The 20,495-nt window shown below is 36.7% G+C and overlaps 1 protein-coding gene across 1 annotated transcript in view; it reads left to right on the forward strand.

Annotated features, from left to right (window-relative positions):
- The window catches only part of LOC140165592 (neuron navigator 2-like), a 498,228-nt gene that overhangs the window by 368,134 nt on the left and 109,599 nt on the right, over positions 1-20,495 (forward strand). Inside the window, 6 exon segments of the mRNA XM_072188876.1 lie at positions 9,616-10,232; positions 10,234-11,240; positions 11,242-11,432; positions 13,101-13,314; positions 13,674-13,737; positions 13,740-13,771. Coding sequence (XP_072044977.1) covers positions 9,616-10,232; positions 10,234-11,240; positions 11,242-11,432; positions 13,101-13,314; positions 13,674-13,737; positions 13,740-13,771 — 2,125 coding nt within the window.

The raw sequence follows: 20,495 nt of genomic DNA on the forward strand, positions 1-20,495 counted from the left end.
GCATGTCCCGTCTCAAGTTGAGAGCTGTTGAGAATGCCATCAGTGCATTTACACAGTTGCGTCACCAGTGAATGGATAAATTACCCATCTATGCGTGTGTATGCCCTACAGGATTGGTTTAGTGAGCCACTGCCAAGTCCAACATGGTGTTGTCCTCAACTTGAGACGAGGCACACTATACATAGAAGTGATCCAGCCACTGACATTAATTGGCTCCAACAAGACCTTAAGCTTCTACTTCAAAGTGCACAAATGCATAAAGCATCCAGATATTAATTAATTAATTAAAAGGACACTTAAAACAAGCATTTACACACACACGCCCCTACATGTATGTTCAAAAATAACATTGCGCATTCTATATGCAGGGTGTGACATACCTTGCACGGAATTTGTTAATGATTAATACTAATTAATGCACTCGACAGTGCCATGCTTTGGTTAAAACCAAATTCACATTCAAAGACCCATGACATGTTCTACCAAATTTGACAAGCGTACACCCTGTGTCAACTAATTTATAGCACACCCTGGCTAATACATTTCCCCCACTAGTTTACACCCAAAAATTGTGAATGTATACACACTTTCCCTTTATTTTGTATTTCATAGAGCTGTGATGACCTAAATAAAACCTTTAAGGCCAAGTAAAAAAAATATTAGTTTGTTGTCCCCTACAACATCAATAAAGGTGAAATTTTGATTGATTTTCGCTGTCAGTACCTCGTTTGCAGCTAGTTTGTTCCCTACCTACTTATAATGAACATGTAACATATGGCTGGCACATATGGAAGTCTTGCCGAAAAGACACTAGGTCTATCGTCTTTGGGGCAGGGGTAGCGTTTGAATGACCCCCTAAATTTAAAAATATTAATTTTTCACCCTCTATATTGGGAAAATGTGCAAGTTCGGGGGGAACGCGCCCCCCGAGATTTAATTTTCACCCCATGTATTTGGATTTTCTGCAAGCTCGGGAGTGAAAAACACGGAAAACAACCCCCAACTTTCAGGCCTTAATGCTACCCCTGCTTTGGGGGGACAAACTTGTTTTGGAAAAAGCAAAAAAAATCTTTTTTTTTTACTGAATTGGCCCAATAGTACTGTACTTATCATTCAATTCTTTTTAATTGGCCCAAGTACTGTACTTATCATTCAATTCTTCAGACACATGTTTGCAGGTTGTAATGAACATCAAGGGAAATTGAATTGATGCATTTATTTGGGGTTTGTATCTGAATTGAATATGCCAAGAAATGTTAATCTCAACTTAATTAAATTTGATATTATATAATGGCACTCACATTAAATAAAGTAGCAATGGTTGGCTGATTTTTAAGCTAAAATGTCTTAATTACGGTTTGAATACATGCCCTTGACTTGGTTTGAATAAGTTAAATATTGTGTAGTGAGCTGTGATATTGTAAGGTCAAAATGAAAAGAAAGAGAATAAAAAATTAACTTTCTAATTACTTCCACTTATGTGAGGATGAAATAAGGAATTATTGTTTAAGCATATGCACACAAATTATTTCCTGTTATTGATGCCGACAAAAAGTGACTTTCTGCAAAAAAAAATTTTATCCCAATATTAAGCAGTGAAGTGAGGTTTTGAGTCAAGTTGTGGAATTAAATTATAAATTCATAATTGAAACGCTTTGATAATATAGCATCAAGACGCTGCCATTTGTCTTTTAGTTACTCGCTTGTTGAGATCAGCCAATTAGCATAGTCCCCAATAATCCTGTTTGCACACCCGCTTGACACAAAGACCTCCTTGTTGTTCACGACATTGGTCTTCTACACAAAATTTCACTCTCACCGATCGCAAATTGGTAGGAGAGAGCAAACTGTGTTGTACATAGGTTAGCTGATCTCGCCTCAAGCAAAACAACACTGTTAGAGCAAAGTCAAGAAATTTTCAGTTAAGTTGGCTCTATTGAAGCTTGGTCCCTAACCGGATCAAGAATAGAGCACCATGCAGCCGTATTGACCAGCACAGTGGAGTAGAGTGTTTGTGTGATACCAAGCATGATATGGAATACTTTGTTAAATCAGATTGCATTGTGATTATGTATACACTCTGTGGCAAGTTCAACCAGAGAGCATGTTCAACTTTCAAGATTTCTTCCTTTTTTTTGCACTTCCTATGTATGATGAGCAGAGAACCGGGATTTCTGTGTGGAAAAGTAGCATATCACTTATACTAGCTTAGCAATGCAGTATGATGGGACAAAGAGGTCTATCATCATGCAGTTGTGATATAGTAGTATGCATTTCTAAACACAGTACTGACTTTTTCACTAGTACTAGCACTTATTGTATGCAAGTGTGATAATTGACACTCGCTGTTGTGTGATGTTTTTAGGGGGTGTGACACTCCCACTATATTAACAACAACACAAACTGGTACACATGCATTAAATTTGCTGGAATATTTTATACTTATGGACATGTGGATATATATTTCTGGATTTAACCATGGAGACAACGTTTTTTGGATATTTATCAAATCGTCGTTTTGGAATGCGGAGTCCAAGGATACCCAAGTCAGACAGATGGGCCATCATATACGATAGCCTGGATAGGTGAGTGTTAGCTGTGCTAACATGGTGGAGCTATATTGCTGCTGGGAATGGAGACTAAAGCACTTGAGTATGCCACATCACTGTGATATCAGCTTACTCTAGGATGTAGGACAAAGGATTCAATTATTATGCTTTAGCCGTTTTCTTATCATTTTTTTCTTTAAACCACCCATAATTATTTGTTGGGTGTAACATAATTTTACTTGCAAAAGTGCTTTGCATTGCTTTGGATTTACTATTAACCAATGAAGTTGATATCAGTAAACCATTTACATCAAGCAGCCATAAATATTCAGTGGATATAATTATACTCTATTTGACCTGATTTGAGGAGGTGGTTATTATTTACTATCTAACTCATAGCTCAACCAATAAATATGGGCTCAATCGATCCAATTTGATCAAACTTGGGTCATAGCTGCATTATGGTATCCCTCATTGAGGTCATTTGAGGTCAACTTGTAAATATACTGAAAATACAATTTATGGTTTGACAGGAATAGTTCACATCCAATTGTAACCGATTGCAAGCGATTTTGGGCGAGCCGTTTGGAAATTTTACCCCGACCCTGGGCTCACAATTATTGCACAGCCCCTAAATTACACTTGTTCATATTGTTTATTCTTGTCTTTACCAATGCAGTATATCATAAGAAATATATTAAACCCCTGCTTGGAAAACAATCCATAAGAATTAAATATGCAAAGCTATATTCTGAATAGAATAATTCTGTTCTAACCCCCCCCCCCCCCCCAATATGATATACCATTTCCTAACAATAGTAACCGAAATGGTAACGTGCATGAGATTAATGGATATTTATTTGAAACTAATCCTCTTGCATCCCACTCAGTACAATTTTACATCTCTCCCCACTGCAATAGATCATATATTGCTTCACATTTCCTAATCTTTCTTGGGTTACTATGCTAATGTTACAATTGTTTTAAAAAAGACAATTTTATCCAAACAGTTACATTTCAGTACATGACATCAAAGCTCCCATTGTGCACCCATTCCTTTTTTTAAAGGAATTTTTATTAATCTTCAATTTGTTCAAATTAGCAATATTTTGTTGATATGCGGCTGGCAAAGTCACAAGTAAGTTGTTTGGATCTATTTGTCAAATCAATAGTGCATGAAATGCAACCAGTAGTATGATTATGAATGAAAACATTGATCTGATGGCACAACATGGGCTTTCATCAAGTGCCAAAATTAATCATATGAATTATTCATTTAACCAGTTTCTTTACCTGTTGGCTCATTCAGTTGTTCAATAGCATATAGTGACTTATGAATATTGATATTACATGATTGCTATAGGGCCTTAGAATGTGGTTGTCAGCAATATCAGATAAGTCAGAAACTCATTTAAATGTGAATCATTCAGCGTGTTTATACTGAGCGTACGGCTTTTTGACCCGCTATTTTCCGGGCACAAAATACCGATCATAATCCGGCCACCGTTACCCAGCTTGTTTCTACTGAGACCAGAAAGCCGTGTCTCGCATACGATGCACGGCATTTTTTCCTGTAAACCGAATACGGAAAACAGATTTGACGGTTGTATCCTAAATTTAAATGCCCACGCATGGCAGCTCATGGCATATAACCTATCACAATAGTGTTTTCGTAAAATCCAAATTGCATTAATTTACCAGTAGATTTAGTAATTGGCTATTATGATAATTAATTTACAGCCAGAATATAACCAACTCATTAACTATAAAGAAGTAGGCCTAGACTATATCCATTTTACTTCATCAAGTTCATGCGAGTCACACATGTGGCTAGTGTATATAATATCAGAAAGAAGGAACCTACTACATTATAGGCCTAGGCCTCTACTGTACAAGTAGAATATAAATCGCGTTATTTTTGTAACACGCATGACCTCGACCCGGCAACCGATGACATTGGTCGTTTTTACTGCGCGGATTACACGCTTTGACCGGCATGATCCACCTCAAGAGGTGGATCACAAAAGGCGACACATGACCCGGCATGACACGGCAACCGATTACCCAGATCGTTTCTACTGGGCTTGTTACCCGGTATGACCCGGCACGGCACGGCATGGCACGGAATTTGGCCCTCAGTAGAAACACGCAGTGTGGTTCATATAGATTTTTGGAATAAGATTCAGATTTTTTAAAAATAGTGATATAAACTCAAACATTTCTTACATCTGACATGATGTTGGTTTTTTTATTAAATTACTTATTTTATTCAATAACTTATTTTTTGTTCATTAATCCTTCATTTATTTAGTTAGCATTTGTTTATGATCAAACAACTAAATTTGCTGTCAGTTATTATGAGAAGGAAAACCATTTGACTCTTTTCTTTGAAGACAAAATGCACTGGAAAAAAAAATAGAGATCCAAACACTCTTCTTGTAGTCATGTTGGCATTTTCATTATTTTATGGTTAGGCCTTAATATTTGTCCAGGGATGTGATGCAAAGGCAAAACATTGAGCCACATATAGAGTCAAACAAATCAATATATTAAAATGAGGGATGCTGTAAGCCCATTCAACTGACACTGTGACGAAGGTAGCGAGCTTGGAGTCTTTCAACATGGATGGATTGTAATCAGTTTACTTAATATTTATATTATATTTTTATGATATCAGTTGTGAGCACACCGTTCTGTAAAAGCTTCTTATCAGTAGCTCACAATATTCAGATGCAGGTCATCATTATAATCAGTTACATTCATATAATACCTAAACATGGACATAGAAGGAGGGGAAGGAGGTACAGAAACTTCTTGTAAGAGGGAATTGAACTTGGTGTTACCTTCCACCTGTATAAAATGAGGTCTCTTTTGAGGGTAGTTTAGTTGAGATATTCTGCGTGTTTCTACTGAGGGCCAAATTCCGTGCCATGCCGTGCCGTGCCGGGTCATACCGGGTAACAAGCCCAGTAGAAACGATCTGGGTAATCGGTTGCCGTGTCATGCCGGGTCATGTGCTCGCCTTTCGTGATCCACCTCTTGAGGTGGATCATGCCGGGTCAAAGCGTGTAATCCGTGCAGTAGAAACGAGCCGTGTGATCGGTTGCTGGGTCGAGGTCATGCGTGTTGCAAAAATAACACGATTTATATTCTATTGTATAGTCTAGCCTAGGCCTATAATATAGTAAATTCCTTCTTTCTGAAATTATATACACTGGCCACATGTGTGACTCGCATGAACTTGGTGAAGTAAAATGGATATGACTTTACTTAGTCTAGGCCTACTTCTTTATAGTTAATGAGTTGGTTATAAGTTTTGGCTGTAAATTAATTATCATAATAGCAAATTACTAGTAGATCCACTCAGTGGTAAATTAATGCAATTTAGATTTTACGAAAACACTAAATTGTGATTGTAGGTCATATGCCATGAGCTGCCATGCGTAGACATTTAAATTTAGGATACAACCGTCAAATCTGTTTTCCGTACTTCCGGTTTACAGGGGAAAAATGCCGTTCCTCGCGTGAGACACGGCTTTCTGGTCTCAGTAGAAACAAGCTGGGTTACGGTGGCGGATTATGATCGGTGTTTTGTACCGGAAAATAGCGGGTCAAAAAGCCGTGACGCTCAGTATAAACACGCTGATTGTTGGTGAAATTTGTACATGTTGCAGGTAGATAACATAAAGAAGTTGTGATCCTATGCTGGATGCCTAAATTTGGTTAGGTTCATATTGCCTGTCCAAAGATTGTTTTGTTTAATTAGACACCATGATCCAGGTCATTTAGACTGACTCCTGAATACCTTACTAGGCCAGGTTCATTAGGAAAGTCATGGTCAAGTGGAATGACAGTGCAGGGTTGACAAAAACTGAGTAAATCATTGTACATTCATTCAATAATTGATTTTTGGTTTGTGTCTTTCACCCATAGGATTTTGCTCACTGACACTGACAGGAAAATGCTTCAAACACAACAATAGAAGTACAAAAATATTATGTATGTTTTTATATGGGCAACACCTTCTAACATCCAAACTGATTACATTATATCAAAGTGTATGTCATCAGTAGATTGAGTGTGTGCTACCCAGATCCTGCAAATCCTATAGATAGCCAACAGGATAGCCTAGAAAACTTCAAAGTTCCTTTTCCAATTCATTATAAAATTATTTTGTGGGAAATGATCCTTGGCATTAGTGTGCTAAAATAGCAAAGCATCCACTTTGCAGTGATGGACATATATTTTTTAGCAGGAACATTCTGGGAAATATCTTTATTATTTATGATTATTGAAAGATATTAATTGATTTTTGTAGAGATCTTTGGATCTACTTAATACATCAATATTATTAAGCTGATGTACTGATCAGAAAGATACAAACAAATCAATTTTAAAGAGTAGTGATGACGTTGTAGCTGGCGCAAAGATCTGTGGAAAATAAATTGGGTAATGCAAGTCAAGAATATGCTACATGTAGGTTGTATAAGAATGTTAATTACATTTTAAATTATGCAATATAATGTATTATGCTAGTTTATATCCCGCATTCTGCAATATTTATTATGTGACAGTGTCATGAATGATGGAAGTTGTAATTTCACAGCATCCAACCATATTATTGAAGCTTATTGAGAGCATTATAATGCCTTTGACCTTTTTAAAAATTCAGTATATTACAGTATTACCAACAAGTTAATCATTATGGGCACACACCACTAAATAAGCATTCTACTTTATTACATGCGAAAATCAGTGATTTCCACATGACAATAAATTAATAATGACAGCTTTCATGCAATTTGTGTAATAATATTTTTGAGTATACATAGTTCAATCAAGAATATGTAAAGTTGGTGGCACCAATGTTTTGAAATGATATGCAGATCCCTTAACTTTGTAGGATGTTGTGAGGTTCTGATTTTCTGATTATCTATTTTATCGGTTTACACATAATCACAATGCTTGGGATACCAAATAGTTGTATAAAGACTAGATTCTCACCATTTCATTAAAAGGCAAGAGTAATTTGGTGTCATGCATCCTATAGAATGGAGTCAAGAATTCCCGCAAATGGGTAAATGCTGTTAAATATGCAGGCCGAGAAAATAATGCATATAATAGTGGTCTAATTTGATGGTTAGTTTACTTTGAATAGTGGAGCAAGCAAAGTGGGGATGCTCTCTTTTAAAGTGCACTAATCTATTAATGTGCATGAAAATTAGCTAGAAGTAAATATTATAAACAATGTTAATGTTTATGTCTGATTAGATCATTTAAAATCCAACCATCATCCAATATATTTCTGTTTTTATGTGTAATTGGAAAAAAAATGTAAGAATATAATGTACAGTGCATAGTGGAGGTTGTCTTGACCGGATGGTTCTCTTTTGTGAATTATCTTTGATTTTGAAGTGTAAATAAAACTTGGAACTAAGATCATTACAAATGAATTAAAATTGAACATGGTCAGTTTGCCTGACATTGTTTGAAACATTGAGGGGTGGGGTGGGTGTCTATGTAGTATACATGGCTGGCAAAATGCTCTAACATTGGCAGATATGATGGAATTGTAAATAAAGTGATCAAAGAACACTGGATGTCAATTCAGTTGATGATTAATTTGACACTTTGCTTTATGCCCTTGATATGGTATGTAAATGATGTAGTTGATGAGTATGGTATGACAGGTTATATGACGATAATGGTGTCAAGTTCACTCATTTTTCATCCTTGCTCACTTAACCTTTGACTCATACAGGTTTGACCAAGACACAATTTTTCATGTCTGCAGATTCTGGGATTATTAATCATAATAATGATGTGTGAACTTCCAATGTCATCATCATCAGTAAAAAGTGTCCATCATTTCTTCTGTGATTTTGAGAGAGCTTACAGTTTGGTGGTGGGATGTTTTCACAAATCTATTAACCTTTTTTCTCAAAGCTCGGCACTTGAGAATCACAAAATGTGTCATTCACATGGAGGTAGCACTCAAGGATCACTTTGGGAAATCGGGAAATCCCCTAAATTTCTTGGGGATAAATTCGGGGCAAACTTGGGGTTTTCTGCAGTTCACATTCCAATTTTCCCCAAGTTTTTGCTTGAGAAAAGCTCTCCTTGTAGACATGCCAACTGCTGCACCAAGGCAAGGCAAAGACTGAGAAACACTCATTAATTTATTTTGGCCCAATTTACTGATTCAGCCATGATTTTGTGTGCAAATTTTGTCATAATTTTAAAGGAATAATAATTGGGCACATTTCCATCATATATTTGACACATATTCTGGCAACCATGTGAAGTCATTTTTCACCGCACACACACCAAGTTGAGATTGTACAAATTGTTTGTTGTATATATTTGTCAGGCAAATACATTGCTGATATTATATTGCCCTCTAGCAAATAACATCAACCTAAAATTGATTTTGCCCACATAATGCTCACAGTATGCACTGGTTACAACAAAATGTGTTGTTACTATTTGGAGACAAGTTGTTGTGCCCAATAGATTGAGGGCATAGACAGAAGAAAGAAGGGTCTATGTTGATGGCTTAGCATGTGTATGTATGGTGGCAAATTCAGGATGAATAAGGATTAAGTGTATTGCAGACATTTTGCACCACACAAAGAGAATTGTGCATTTTCATAATGAGATACTCAAGAAACAAATGTTAATGAGGTCTGCCATTGTACATTTATTTATGATCATTGCTGTAATTTAAAAATATGTTAAATTTATGATATTGTGATTACTGATGTTTATTGTATGATGCAAAAACTGTGAAAAAATGATAAGTTTCCTCATAGTTACAGATACCTCATAATATCATTTTTAATTTGATTGAAATTCTGTTGAGAAGCTGCTCTCATCTTACATTTGCAATTGTTATTATGATCACAATCACTTAAAGAATTTCTGTCTACGATTTCCAATGACCAGATTGCTGTGAACATTGACTTGTTTGCCTTGTAGATTGTTTTGTAATCAGCTATAAAAAATGTTGTAATATTTCATTTCCATTCTAATCATTTGGTGTATTTTTTCTGTTCTTTTTGTACAGCCTTGATGATGATGACAGCAGTTCCCTCAGCAGTGGCATCAGTGACACCATTGCAGAAATCAGCACTGATGATAATGTTGGTTCCTCCATAAGTTGCTCTACTTCCACCAATTCTATTCACTCAAAGAAAGGTCATCACCAGCTATTAGATGATAGCAGATCACCAGGTAGCTCCTCACGCAACTCTTGTGAATCTAGCAAACTTGAGATCTATGGTGAAACCCTAAATGTGGATGATCCTGTTAACACCAGCAGTCCTCGACGTGGAAGGAAAGATCACTTAAGTGGAGATCATACAGATTCTCCAAGCAGGAAGCGAAACGGGAAGAGTAAAAAGAAATCGGATCGCTCACTCCCACCGGAGGATCCAGACGATATGAATGGCTACCCAGGAATACCCACCAGAAATGGTGTGCCACCTCCACAGTGGCAAAGAAGTCTTGATCGTTTGCAAGTGAAAGAGGGACATAAGGGGAGGACCTCTCAAGATATTTCTCAACTTCAACGATCTAGAACTATCCTGAAATATGAAAATGGATCTGGAACTATAGAAAAGCTCAAAAGTATAAGAAATGGTCAGGTTCATGAAAACAGTGCTAATGGAGACAGGAAAGGGCTGGACCCGTAATCAGTATTCAAGCTTTGGTTATCGTAGATCTGGCATGCCTACACCACAGCATTCTCAGGTGACCTCTCCTCCCAATTCTACCAGTACACCTACTAAAAGTTCTATTGCAAAACCAGGAAGCTTTGGATTTGGCAAACAAGCTGTCACCAAGGGAGCCAAATCCCCTCCAGGAAGCTCAGATAGTAAAGTTAAAGGCATCCCAAGACCACTACGGTCAGCCACCAGTCCTCCAGGTCAACCTGGAAGAGAACATAAAAGTTCACAAGAGGGAGGCAGTGTAAAATCAAATGCAAGGTCAAAATTTGAACGTTCAATGTCTGCTGATAAGAACAAGACAGATCTGAATGCAAACACAGAATCATGGAGTATGGGGAAATATCAACCTCCAGCTGTAGGAGGTTCAATGACAATTGACCCAAATACAGTACCAGGTAGAGGCAGTAAAAATGCCATACAAAAATCAGTCCCACAAACAGCCTCCATCAAACAGATGTTTGGTAGTCGAAGCAAAATTGATGGTAGCCCAACTTCAGATACCATCATCTCCAACCCACACGCAACTCTCAAAGAAAGCCTCATGTCACCACCAACACAACGACAAAGTATGCACAGTACATCTTCCATGCATATGCATAGCCATCATACCGTACCATCAGTAAGTCGTAGGGCTTCCAGTGGTCTCTCGGTAGATTTAAGCTTCAGTAAAACACCTTATTCTGACTCTTTGAGGTACAGTGGATATATGAGTGATAGTTACACAAGTGTCAACAGAGATAGTGGACTTGGTTCCTTACATAGCGGTGTTGGAGGTTATAAGAGTGGTGCATTAGCTCCAGATGCAGATGGACTTGGATCTTTAAGAAGATCAGAAAGTGGCAGCTTAGAATCTTTAGATTCCAACAACTCTAGCTCTATGTCAATAACGAGTCGGGCAACAAGTGAGCGTTATGGCTTAACATCACCACCAACCACTGGTCCACCATCAGTCCAGCGTAGCAACAGTTTCACGATCTACTATGTCTGATAAGCTTATGTCATGTGCAGTAGCATCCAAGGAATTGGGCGATACTTCATGGATGAGAAACAAATATGCAGATGGTTCCGGATCATTGTCTCCAACAGGGTCATCAGCATCACAACCGCCAGCACAGTTCTTTTCTATGGCAGCTGCCTTGGGACAGATGTCAGGGTAAGCATAACATGAGATTTCCTTTTTACAAAATATTCTTACAAAAAGACTTTACAGTGACTGGAAAGTAGGATTCATGAAGCTAACATGTTTCCTTTAACACAGCCAGTAGAATAATAGCATCCTCATTGGGGACATGGAACGTGGCATATTGTGTTTGTAAAAATCAGACAGCAGCCTAATTATAGATATGGGAATCCAGACAGCGATGTCTAGTGTTTTGTTAGATAATCATGCCATGTTGAGGTACTGCACACATAATGCGACACCTTATGTACATGGGTCTGAGTAAGTATTGGGATGTCATATCAATTTGTCACTCAGGACATGGTTCTTTCACCCCAATATCTGTCTGCTAGTAATGAAATGCTGGGTCTAACTCATATTTGTAAAATGGTGGAGTTGGCCATTTCTTCCACTTAAGTATTCAAATGCAGAATAACCCATTTTAGAAGGTGTAGACTGCTTGTAATACACTCAGGCCCGTCACGCGCAGGATTTCATTTGGGGGGTGCTGATTTTGGAAAAGTGGACCTTTTTCCAAGGGGGGGGGGGCATTTTGTGTAAAGTGGACCAAATTTTGACCTTTTTTGTCCAAAAAAGCGTAAAAAACCCATTTTTTTAGCTCCCTACGCTCGCAAATTCTGAAATTTTGGGACTTTTTGTACACTTTTCCAGATTTGGGGGGGTGCTCCGAATACACTGTTACCTTTCCCCACTCAAATTCAAAAATAACGTTCTCGTAAATATACGACTTATTTGGTTGTTATGTAGACAGTCAGGGAACAATACAAACTTCAATACATATAATTGTTGCATGTCCCAGCATCCAACCTTCAATAGGCTTTTGTGTCAAACTAAATAATATTGTATGCATGATTACAAATATTGAATCAAGTTGTTGTAACTTTTTGTTTCACCCGTACAATAGTTTCTTCTGCAATGATGGGCCATATGGGTTTCGGTGCGAAAAATGCACATGCCGCTGTCATGATGTGTGGCGCTACCTCTTGTACCGCCTCTTATATATCCTAGCTAGGTGGCGCTTCTATGCGTACCGCCGATATTGGTACAATGGATATCAGAGGTACTGGTCACACAGACACCAGTGGTCAAGTGAATCGGACACTGATTACGAGTCAGATTTTTATAGCGATAGTGAATATGACAGTGATGATGATGATGAGTTTCGTTATCCCCCTTTGTGAGTGTGCTTGCATAGCATTGCAACCCAGACACAAATAGCCTGCAAAATGCATTAGCAGTAAAGTATAATGGTCTGCTTGTTGGTACTCTCAATGAGAGTTGCAAATTATGAATGGCGGTGGACTGACTGAAAGTATCTATGTTGTGCATGTAATTATTTTCTTAGACATGCTAATTTAAATGCCTGCTTGTTATGAAGAAGAATGTTTTTTCTTTTTTCTTTTTGTTTGGTAATAGAGCATGATCTTTAGTTTTGTACTTCCAAGTTGTCAGCATTTAGAAAGCATAACAGAAAGCATTAGCCTGAAGACAATATGCATGGGTTAAAATTACTACATTACGAACTAAGCAAAATATGTGTGTGTGTTCTTTGTTGAGGCCAAACATTTGAAAGAACCAATTTTTAACCTTGATGAGTAGCCAGAAAGTAATTGTATTCTTTAAAACAATATTCTTTGACAGACCCAACTCCAACATGGTGAGATCTAGCAGTATGTCAGGATCATCCTACAATGGAGATTATGGTCCACTACCAAGAATGCGAAATAGCTCTGTTTCACTGGACGAACGTCAAAGGATGGCACTGAGTGTGGGTGTATTCTCAACGCAATCAGGAGATGAATTCCGTGGGTCTGCGCAGTCACTCGTCTCAAATAATTCTTCAATTTATTCAACAGTAAGTTTGAAAAGAGTTTTGCAAGCGATAAAACAATTCAAAGGATCTTGTTACATGTGAAAAAGACTTAGAATTAGAAGTGCCAAGTGAAAAATGCTTGTTCATTTGCATACACCACCAGGCTTTTATTTGATTTTAAAAACTTACAAAGCATATGAACACCTTTAATAAAAGTGACATAAATTTACCTTTAGAGAGAAAAGGAACTATGGTTTTGCAAACATCTTTCTATGTAAAGGATATGTATACAGGCAATTGAACTGAGTCAGTTACTTTTACAATTGATACAAATTCCGACAGATTGATCTTGTTGCTATGGTAACTATATGACATTTTTCCTGGCTTATCTTCCTATACAGCCGGAGGAGCGAGCAACGCATGAGATTCGCCGCCTGAAACAGGAATTGGAAAGGGAACAGGATCGGTAGGAAATCTCTCCACACAGCTTAGCTCAAATGTAAGTGTCTTTTTTTCTTTTATTGTATTACTGTTTCAAAAGAAGGTATGTAAACCAGCAGCTGCCATGTGAAGAATGTTATTACAGGTATGTCAACAAAATCAGTGGATCATTTTCCTTTGCATGAAATATTCAACCTTTACAAATTACAAATCATCAGAAGTAATAAGCAAGATATGGTTGAGAGAATTATTGAATAGTATCACATATCAATATCTCAAGAAACACAAGTCCAATAATTCAATGGTATTTTCATCATATGAAGAGCTTTGTTTCAAAACCCCTTACATCCACTTGCCCATTTTTGAGAACACATCATAAAATCATCAAAAAAGTCAGTGATATATGGGGTTTGCAACAAAAAGCAGTTTTAAGCGGATGCTTGGGTAGGATGAGTATCCCGCCAAAAACTGCTTTTGTTGAAAAACACTTTATATCAGTGATTATTTTGATGACTTTTTGATGTGTTCTGGGCAAGTGGGCAAGTGGATGTAAGGGGTTTAGAAACAAAGCTCTTCATATTTTAGCCTGATATTTGGGCAAGAATATGATATGACAAAATTGATATTGTGCTCAGCTAATTTTGCTTGATCATATCACATATCCTGAGGTAAGTTTGATTCTTACAACTAATAAACACTCATAGGAATCACCATTTACTGGATCTTCCAATCTCATGGCAAATTCTAACTTTGTTTCATGTAGTTTGGTAGTGATGTGAGTCCTTTTTCAGTTGTGTTGCAGTGTGCTAAAACACCACCATTGTACACATGTGTCTATATGCTCTGTAGGATTAGGATAGGGTGCTGGATTGGATACTGCGACCAGTGAAAACATGCACCTACATCACTACCAAACTCAACATGAAACAAACTATAGAGGAGAAGGGAAAGATGCAGGTTATAAATCTAGCTCACCTTGATAACGGATACACTCATGGTATTACAACTTAGACTCCTAAACCATATAACCCTATGCAAAACACTATGGAAAATCTGCCATATTGAAATGTCACATTTGGGAACCAAAATGGTATGAAAGAAAGAAAGAAATCCTCTAATAATTGGTATCTAAACCATGAGAGTAACAAAAATATTTATGCATATATAGTGCTCAGTGCACATATTCATCACAGATTATGCATTATAGGCTGATCACATGAGTGAGGTGGATGGAAACATTGAGGGAGGGTTTGCTAGATGAATGGTGAAACAATATAAAGATGGGTGTGTGTGCGGTGCGCACTATTTCCCCCTCCATATTGATATACAAACATGACAGAGACCAAGCTTGTGTGGTCTAAACTCATTACGATTACTACACTTAATGCACTAGGTCAACATAGCATTCGGTACCAAACTAACTACATCATAACAGTTGATTAGCTGCTGCACATGGTATACAGCTGAGGCCGGAATCATGTCATATTGCTCCTATGAGGGGGCAATTTTGAATTAATTCCATAAATGGAAAGACATCTGATGTTGAAACATCCAACACATGTTTAATGATTAAGAGAAGAAACATATTGCTGTCTTTTCCATTTGAGTAAGATCATGAATTTGGGAATCAAATATTTTCAAACAGAACCACCCCAATCTTTGTTGACTGGATATAAAATACATGCTGCAATTTCAATTTGCCTGTTTTTGTCTGTTTACCTTTGATGTCACAGCTGTGAAATCTGTGTTTATTGCCCTTAGGAATGATTAGATTTAGCACAGTTGTGCAAAATTAAATACAGTTCAACATTTTACATGTTATCAATCACCACAGGCATTAATGCAATTTCTCTGTAAATGTAATATTATTTTACAATTTACATGCTGAAGCAAAAATTTCCCCTAAAACTGGTTAATTTGGAATTTTTTGAAATAACAAATGGTCCAAGTTTTTATCTTTCATACATATGCTACTTAAAATGATCACTAACCAATGAGACACCAGTAGTCATTTTAACATGACAAGAAGCATCATATGATATTTCTGTTAATTATCCACTAAAAATGTTGGGAGAATGAAGGGATATTCTTCCATCAACATCAGTAATTCTTAATGATCACCAATTCCAATACAGCCTGGCTAGCATAGATCCTGTCTCAAGCCCTCTGATTGTACTGCTGTGTGTAATACTGCCCTCACAAGTCCTGTGATTCACTTGTATTTTGCTACTTGTTTCAGTGTGATACTGCCATCATGTGCCATACTTTCTTTACCATTACAGCAGGCCAACATTATTTATTTATCAAGCCATTTACAACAAAACATTGATATAAAATAACTACACAATTAAAACAAAATAATAACAATTATTTAAACAATTATTAATAATAATTACCTACATAAATTAAAAACCAAATAATAACAATTATTTACACAATTACCACAAAATGACATCAAAATGATTTATATCTGTACTGCATTCATGATTATGGTCCAGATACTTACAACTGCTCATAGTGTCCCGGGCATAGTGTACCATATTATAATCCTGAGGGAGGCAAGAGTAGTCACAATATTTCATTAGGAGTATAGGTAATTCAATATTGGTTAATCCAACAGCTGATAGTTACTAACTAAATGAATAGTCATGAAGATTGTACACTCCCTTCTTGACAGGGTTAGTACTGGTCAGTATTAAAGCCAATGAAAAGAAATATGGAAAATAAAATGGCTATTTAATAATAATAATAATAATGAATATTTCTTATAAGGCTCAAATTCTTCCAAGGAACTCAAAGCATGCAAAACATGCAAATGACAAACAAACAAAAAATCAGTTAATTCTGTGGGACTGGAAAAGCTTGGCAAAAGAGATGGCCTTTAAATTGAGAAAGTTTGGGGATGTTATGAAGGTTGTTTGGAAGCAAGATTCAAAAAGCTGGAGCAGCAAAATAAAATGATCGTTCACCAGATGATTTGAGGTTAACCTGAAGATTTTTCAGTAATTTTTACAGAGGATGATCGAAGGGAGCGGGAAGATTGATAAGTACAAGATGACATTCCTTGTTAAATGAGGATAATCAATGGCCTGTACCATCCTAGATATTGGTCCTTTGTAATCATTTTAATCAATGTTCGGTCGCTTTGAAACCCTTTTTAAACTCTTTTTTGAGTAGTATACAAATAATTATGCCAGTGAATCTTTTGAGCCATTTTGAATAATACAACAAAATGGTTCTCTCTTTGTAGAGATTCTTAGCACATTTCCAACCAATAAACATTTAGTTGTTTAAAATACTGTGCATTTTACAAATAATTTGCACCCAACTCTTTGTTTCATCTTTATTGTGCAGACCAATCATCTTCTCAGTATTGCTAGACAGTGAACTGTCAGTGAGGTGGCCGACTTAATTAGAATCCCAACCAGAGTGTCCACTATAATTTGTCAATGTTATTATAAGATGTCCAGCCACAGTGGAAGATGCCATAAGATTAAGGCCGCTTCTCAACTTGGGCAGTTGATTACCAAGTGATGCACAAGAAAATAAACAACCTTCTGTGTTACACACTACAAAATCACACGTAAACTATCACAAGTTGCCTTTGTAGCCAATGTACTGAACTATATATACTATCATATCCTTTAAATACTTTGTAATACTTGAATGAGGTATGTTGTGCTAACCTAAACGAGCAGATTTCAGATTTTGAAAAGTATGAAAATGGTTGAATTCCATTTTCAAGTTATGTTATCCTTATGAAAACAAATAAGCAAATGAGAGCAAACAAACAAGGCAATAATTATAACAACAACAACAACAAAACCAACAGAAAATAAAACCTCTAAACAAAAATAAAAATGACCACTTTCCGATTTAATACCAAGATATATTGATGTTCCCCGTCCGATGTAAAGCCCCATTTTTGTTGTATGCCAATGAAACATGATCGCTTTGTTTACTTTCAACAATACACTACTCTTTTCCAGCATCAAGTAATCATCAGTAATGGCTTTTTGCCATTAACTACTAGCATCATCTAACATATAGGGCACAAGGCACTCACCTATAAAGAAGATAATGAATTGAAATATCATTGCAATATAATATCATAAGTGATTTTGGTACTAAAAATATTATTTTATTACATAATAATTATGGTGATTTTTTTTAGCTGACAAATGTATTTGTAAATAGCCAAAAAGCCATTTGAAATGATAACGTAAGTTTGTGTGTGTTGAGGGGGAAACCAGGACACACACCTGAATACACAGGGCCTGCTAGCCATGGACACCCAGCAACTGTGGATGTCCATGGTTCCATCCCTCCACCAGCATATTGTAAACAATATAAAAATGCATAAAAGACCATGTCACGTTTGACGGTATACGTTCATATCATATATCGGTTGGATTACAAAACTTCCAAGTAGGTCCACGGTTTGGAGCTCAGCTTCAGGTTTACAAAGTCCTAGTTTAGGTCCAGAAATCAATTATGCAATAAGCACATTATATGGTGAGATGTTGTTGTCATTGAAGCTTGTAGTTTGCCAGTATCCTATTCTGTCGGTCCAACATCCGGGCTATCTCTAGTCTCGGGCCCAAACTGCATGTGACTCACGGTTTGTTATGAACGATAGAAACCGGCTGTGAAGGAGGCTACATAGCGATGTTGTTGGAGTGACATTCAATTCGGAAAAAAGCACTTTCGACCATGGAATTTAATTTTAAGTTTGTCAGTATATACACGGTAAATCCTGTAAGTCTCTTCCACTCTGTAGACTTAGAAACGGTTGTTTGATTCCACGGACTATTTGCGATCAAAATTTACACAACACCAAAGACAGAAATCATCAACAAAAATCGAATCAAGGACTTGTTTTCACTCGACCGTGAGTCGCATCATCAACCGGAAGTGACGTGACACGGACCGACAGAATTGTATCAAGTTTTGTTATTACCAGGGAAATCCATAATCTTACAATAAAATATCTGACATTTTGTTATTTTGGTTAGAAATCTTGAAATACTTTGCTTCATTCCCAAACGTGTCCTCATCTTATGACTGACCTCAAGTAGTGAACATCTGGACTTGTGCCCTTTGAAGTGTTATCTGTAAACAGACAAGAAAACAACAGGATTCACAGTGAAAGGACAAATAAACAAAATGCCAGAGTTCATTGAAAGCTGTAATGTCCAGTCTTGCTGCCTTTTATCACTTTTATTCCACCATTGTGCTTTTGGTAGAAGCGGCATCCATCCATTAAGCAAGATAAATGTAATTGTATTGCCATGTCCCATCTTGATTAGTTGCCTAATTGTTTTATTATTATCTAAATGAGTTGATCAAATAGCTTTTGGGTCAGTAACTTGGTTGTGTCCATAAGAATAAAACCTTTTTCCCGAATCAAGACATTTTCTCCAACCTCTAAAATTTTCCTGCCAGTTGCAGAGCTACATAAATTTCCCACAACATATGTAGTAATACTAGATTATGGTTTGGTAGTTATGATAGTAAGCCTATCAAAAACTGTATGCTTGTTACTGATGCCTTTACATAAAAATAGATGGACACAATTAATTGGATATTATCATGGATATTAATATTTGAGCAAAGCAAACATGGTGTAGGGACAGTTGTTATTATTAAATCTATCCTATATCTTGAATAGAAGCTATATGACACAGGGCTGGCATATTTGGCATCCTCCCATGTGAATCAATCTTCCAATCATCCCCACTTTAAATACAATACTAACAAACTGGATCATTTCCACCTTGCACAATATTACCTGCTAGGCTTTAGCACGCCATCCCCATGAGGACACGTTTTGTCTATTGCCGCCCTCCGTTCTGGCGCCCATTTGCCCCATATCTTTGACCGCTGTGCCATAGCGACTGGTTCTGCTTAGGTGCGAAAAAGCCTCCGACAAAATGTACCAAATATGATTATACGTGTCACCGAATAAATGAATAGCCAGTGGATATTGGTTGTTATACTCAACTTCTGTCACTGACATAGCAGAAAGAACCCAGCACATCTTTGAGTCATACACTGTAAAATACTTATGTAAATCTTACATGATGCTTTTTACCTTATGAACCTAGTAACTGTTATTTAAAATTGTACACAATCTTGTGACAAATTTATAAAGAAAAAGAAAAATAAACAAATTGTATACTAAACAATTAATGTGTGTATTAACAGAATTGTTATAACTTGTAACCATCATTACTAACAGTGTATGAATATGCAATGTTAGATAGATATGAAATGAAGAATTGTCCAAAGGGAGTAAGGATGAACCAGTGCAGGCAGGAAAAGGAAGGTGGAGACTTTGAAGCATGGGTGATATTAATTTAGATTTGTCACTCAAATCTCAACTTAGCATTTCAAAAACATTTATTTATTTCTGTAGCTTTGCAGTTTTAGTTATGATAGATCCCAGATAGGAATTCATTAAGCTTAATTTATACTTGATCACTTTTGCAGAAAAGCGCATTGCATGCATGCTTGGTGTTCAAAGACAACATCAATTGTTCACAGTCATGACAGTGAGCATGCATATTATTTGCTTTTCTGCAAAAGTGATCAAGTATAAATTCAGCTAACTAAACTGCAAAGCTACAGAAATAATTAAATGTATTTCATTATGTGACTTGGTTAGTAAACAAGCACCCTCGCCCCCCCCCCCCCACCTTTGCAAATTATTAACTTTGTGAAATTCACCAAACACTTACTTTGCCCAGATCAAATCCTTGCATAAAATGTACCATACATAT

This window comes from Amphiura filiformis, chromosome 12 (genome assembly GCF_039555335.1).
Source record: "Amphiura filiformis chromosome 12, Afil_fr2py, whole genome shotgun sequence".
NCBI lineage: Eukaryota > Metazoa > Echinodermata > Ophiuroidea > Amphilepidida > Amphiuridae > Amphiura > Amphiura filiformis.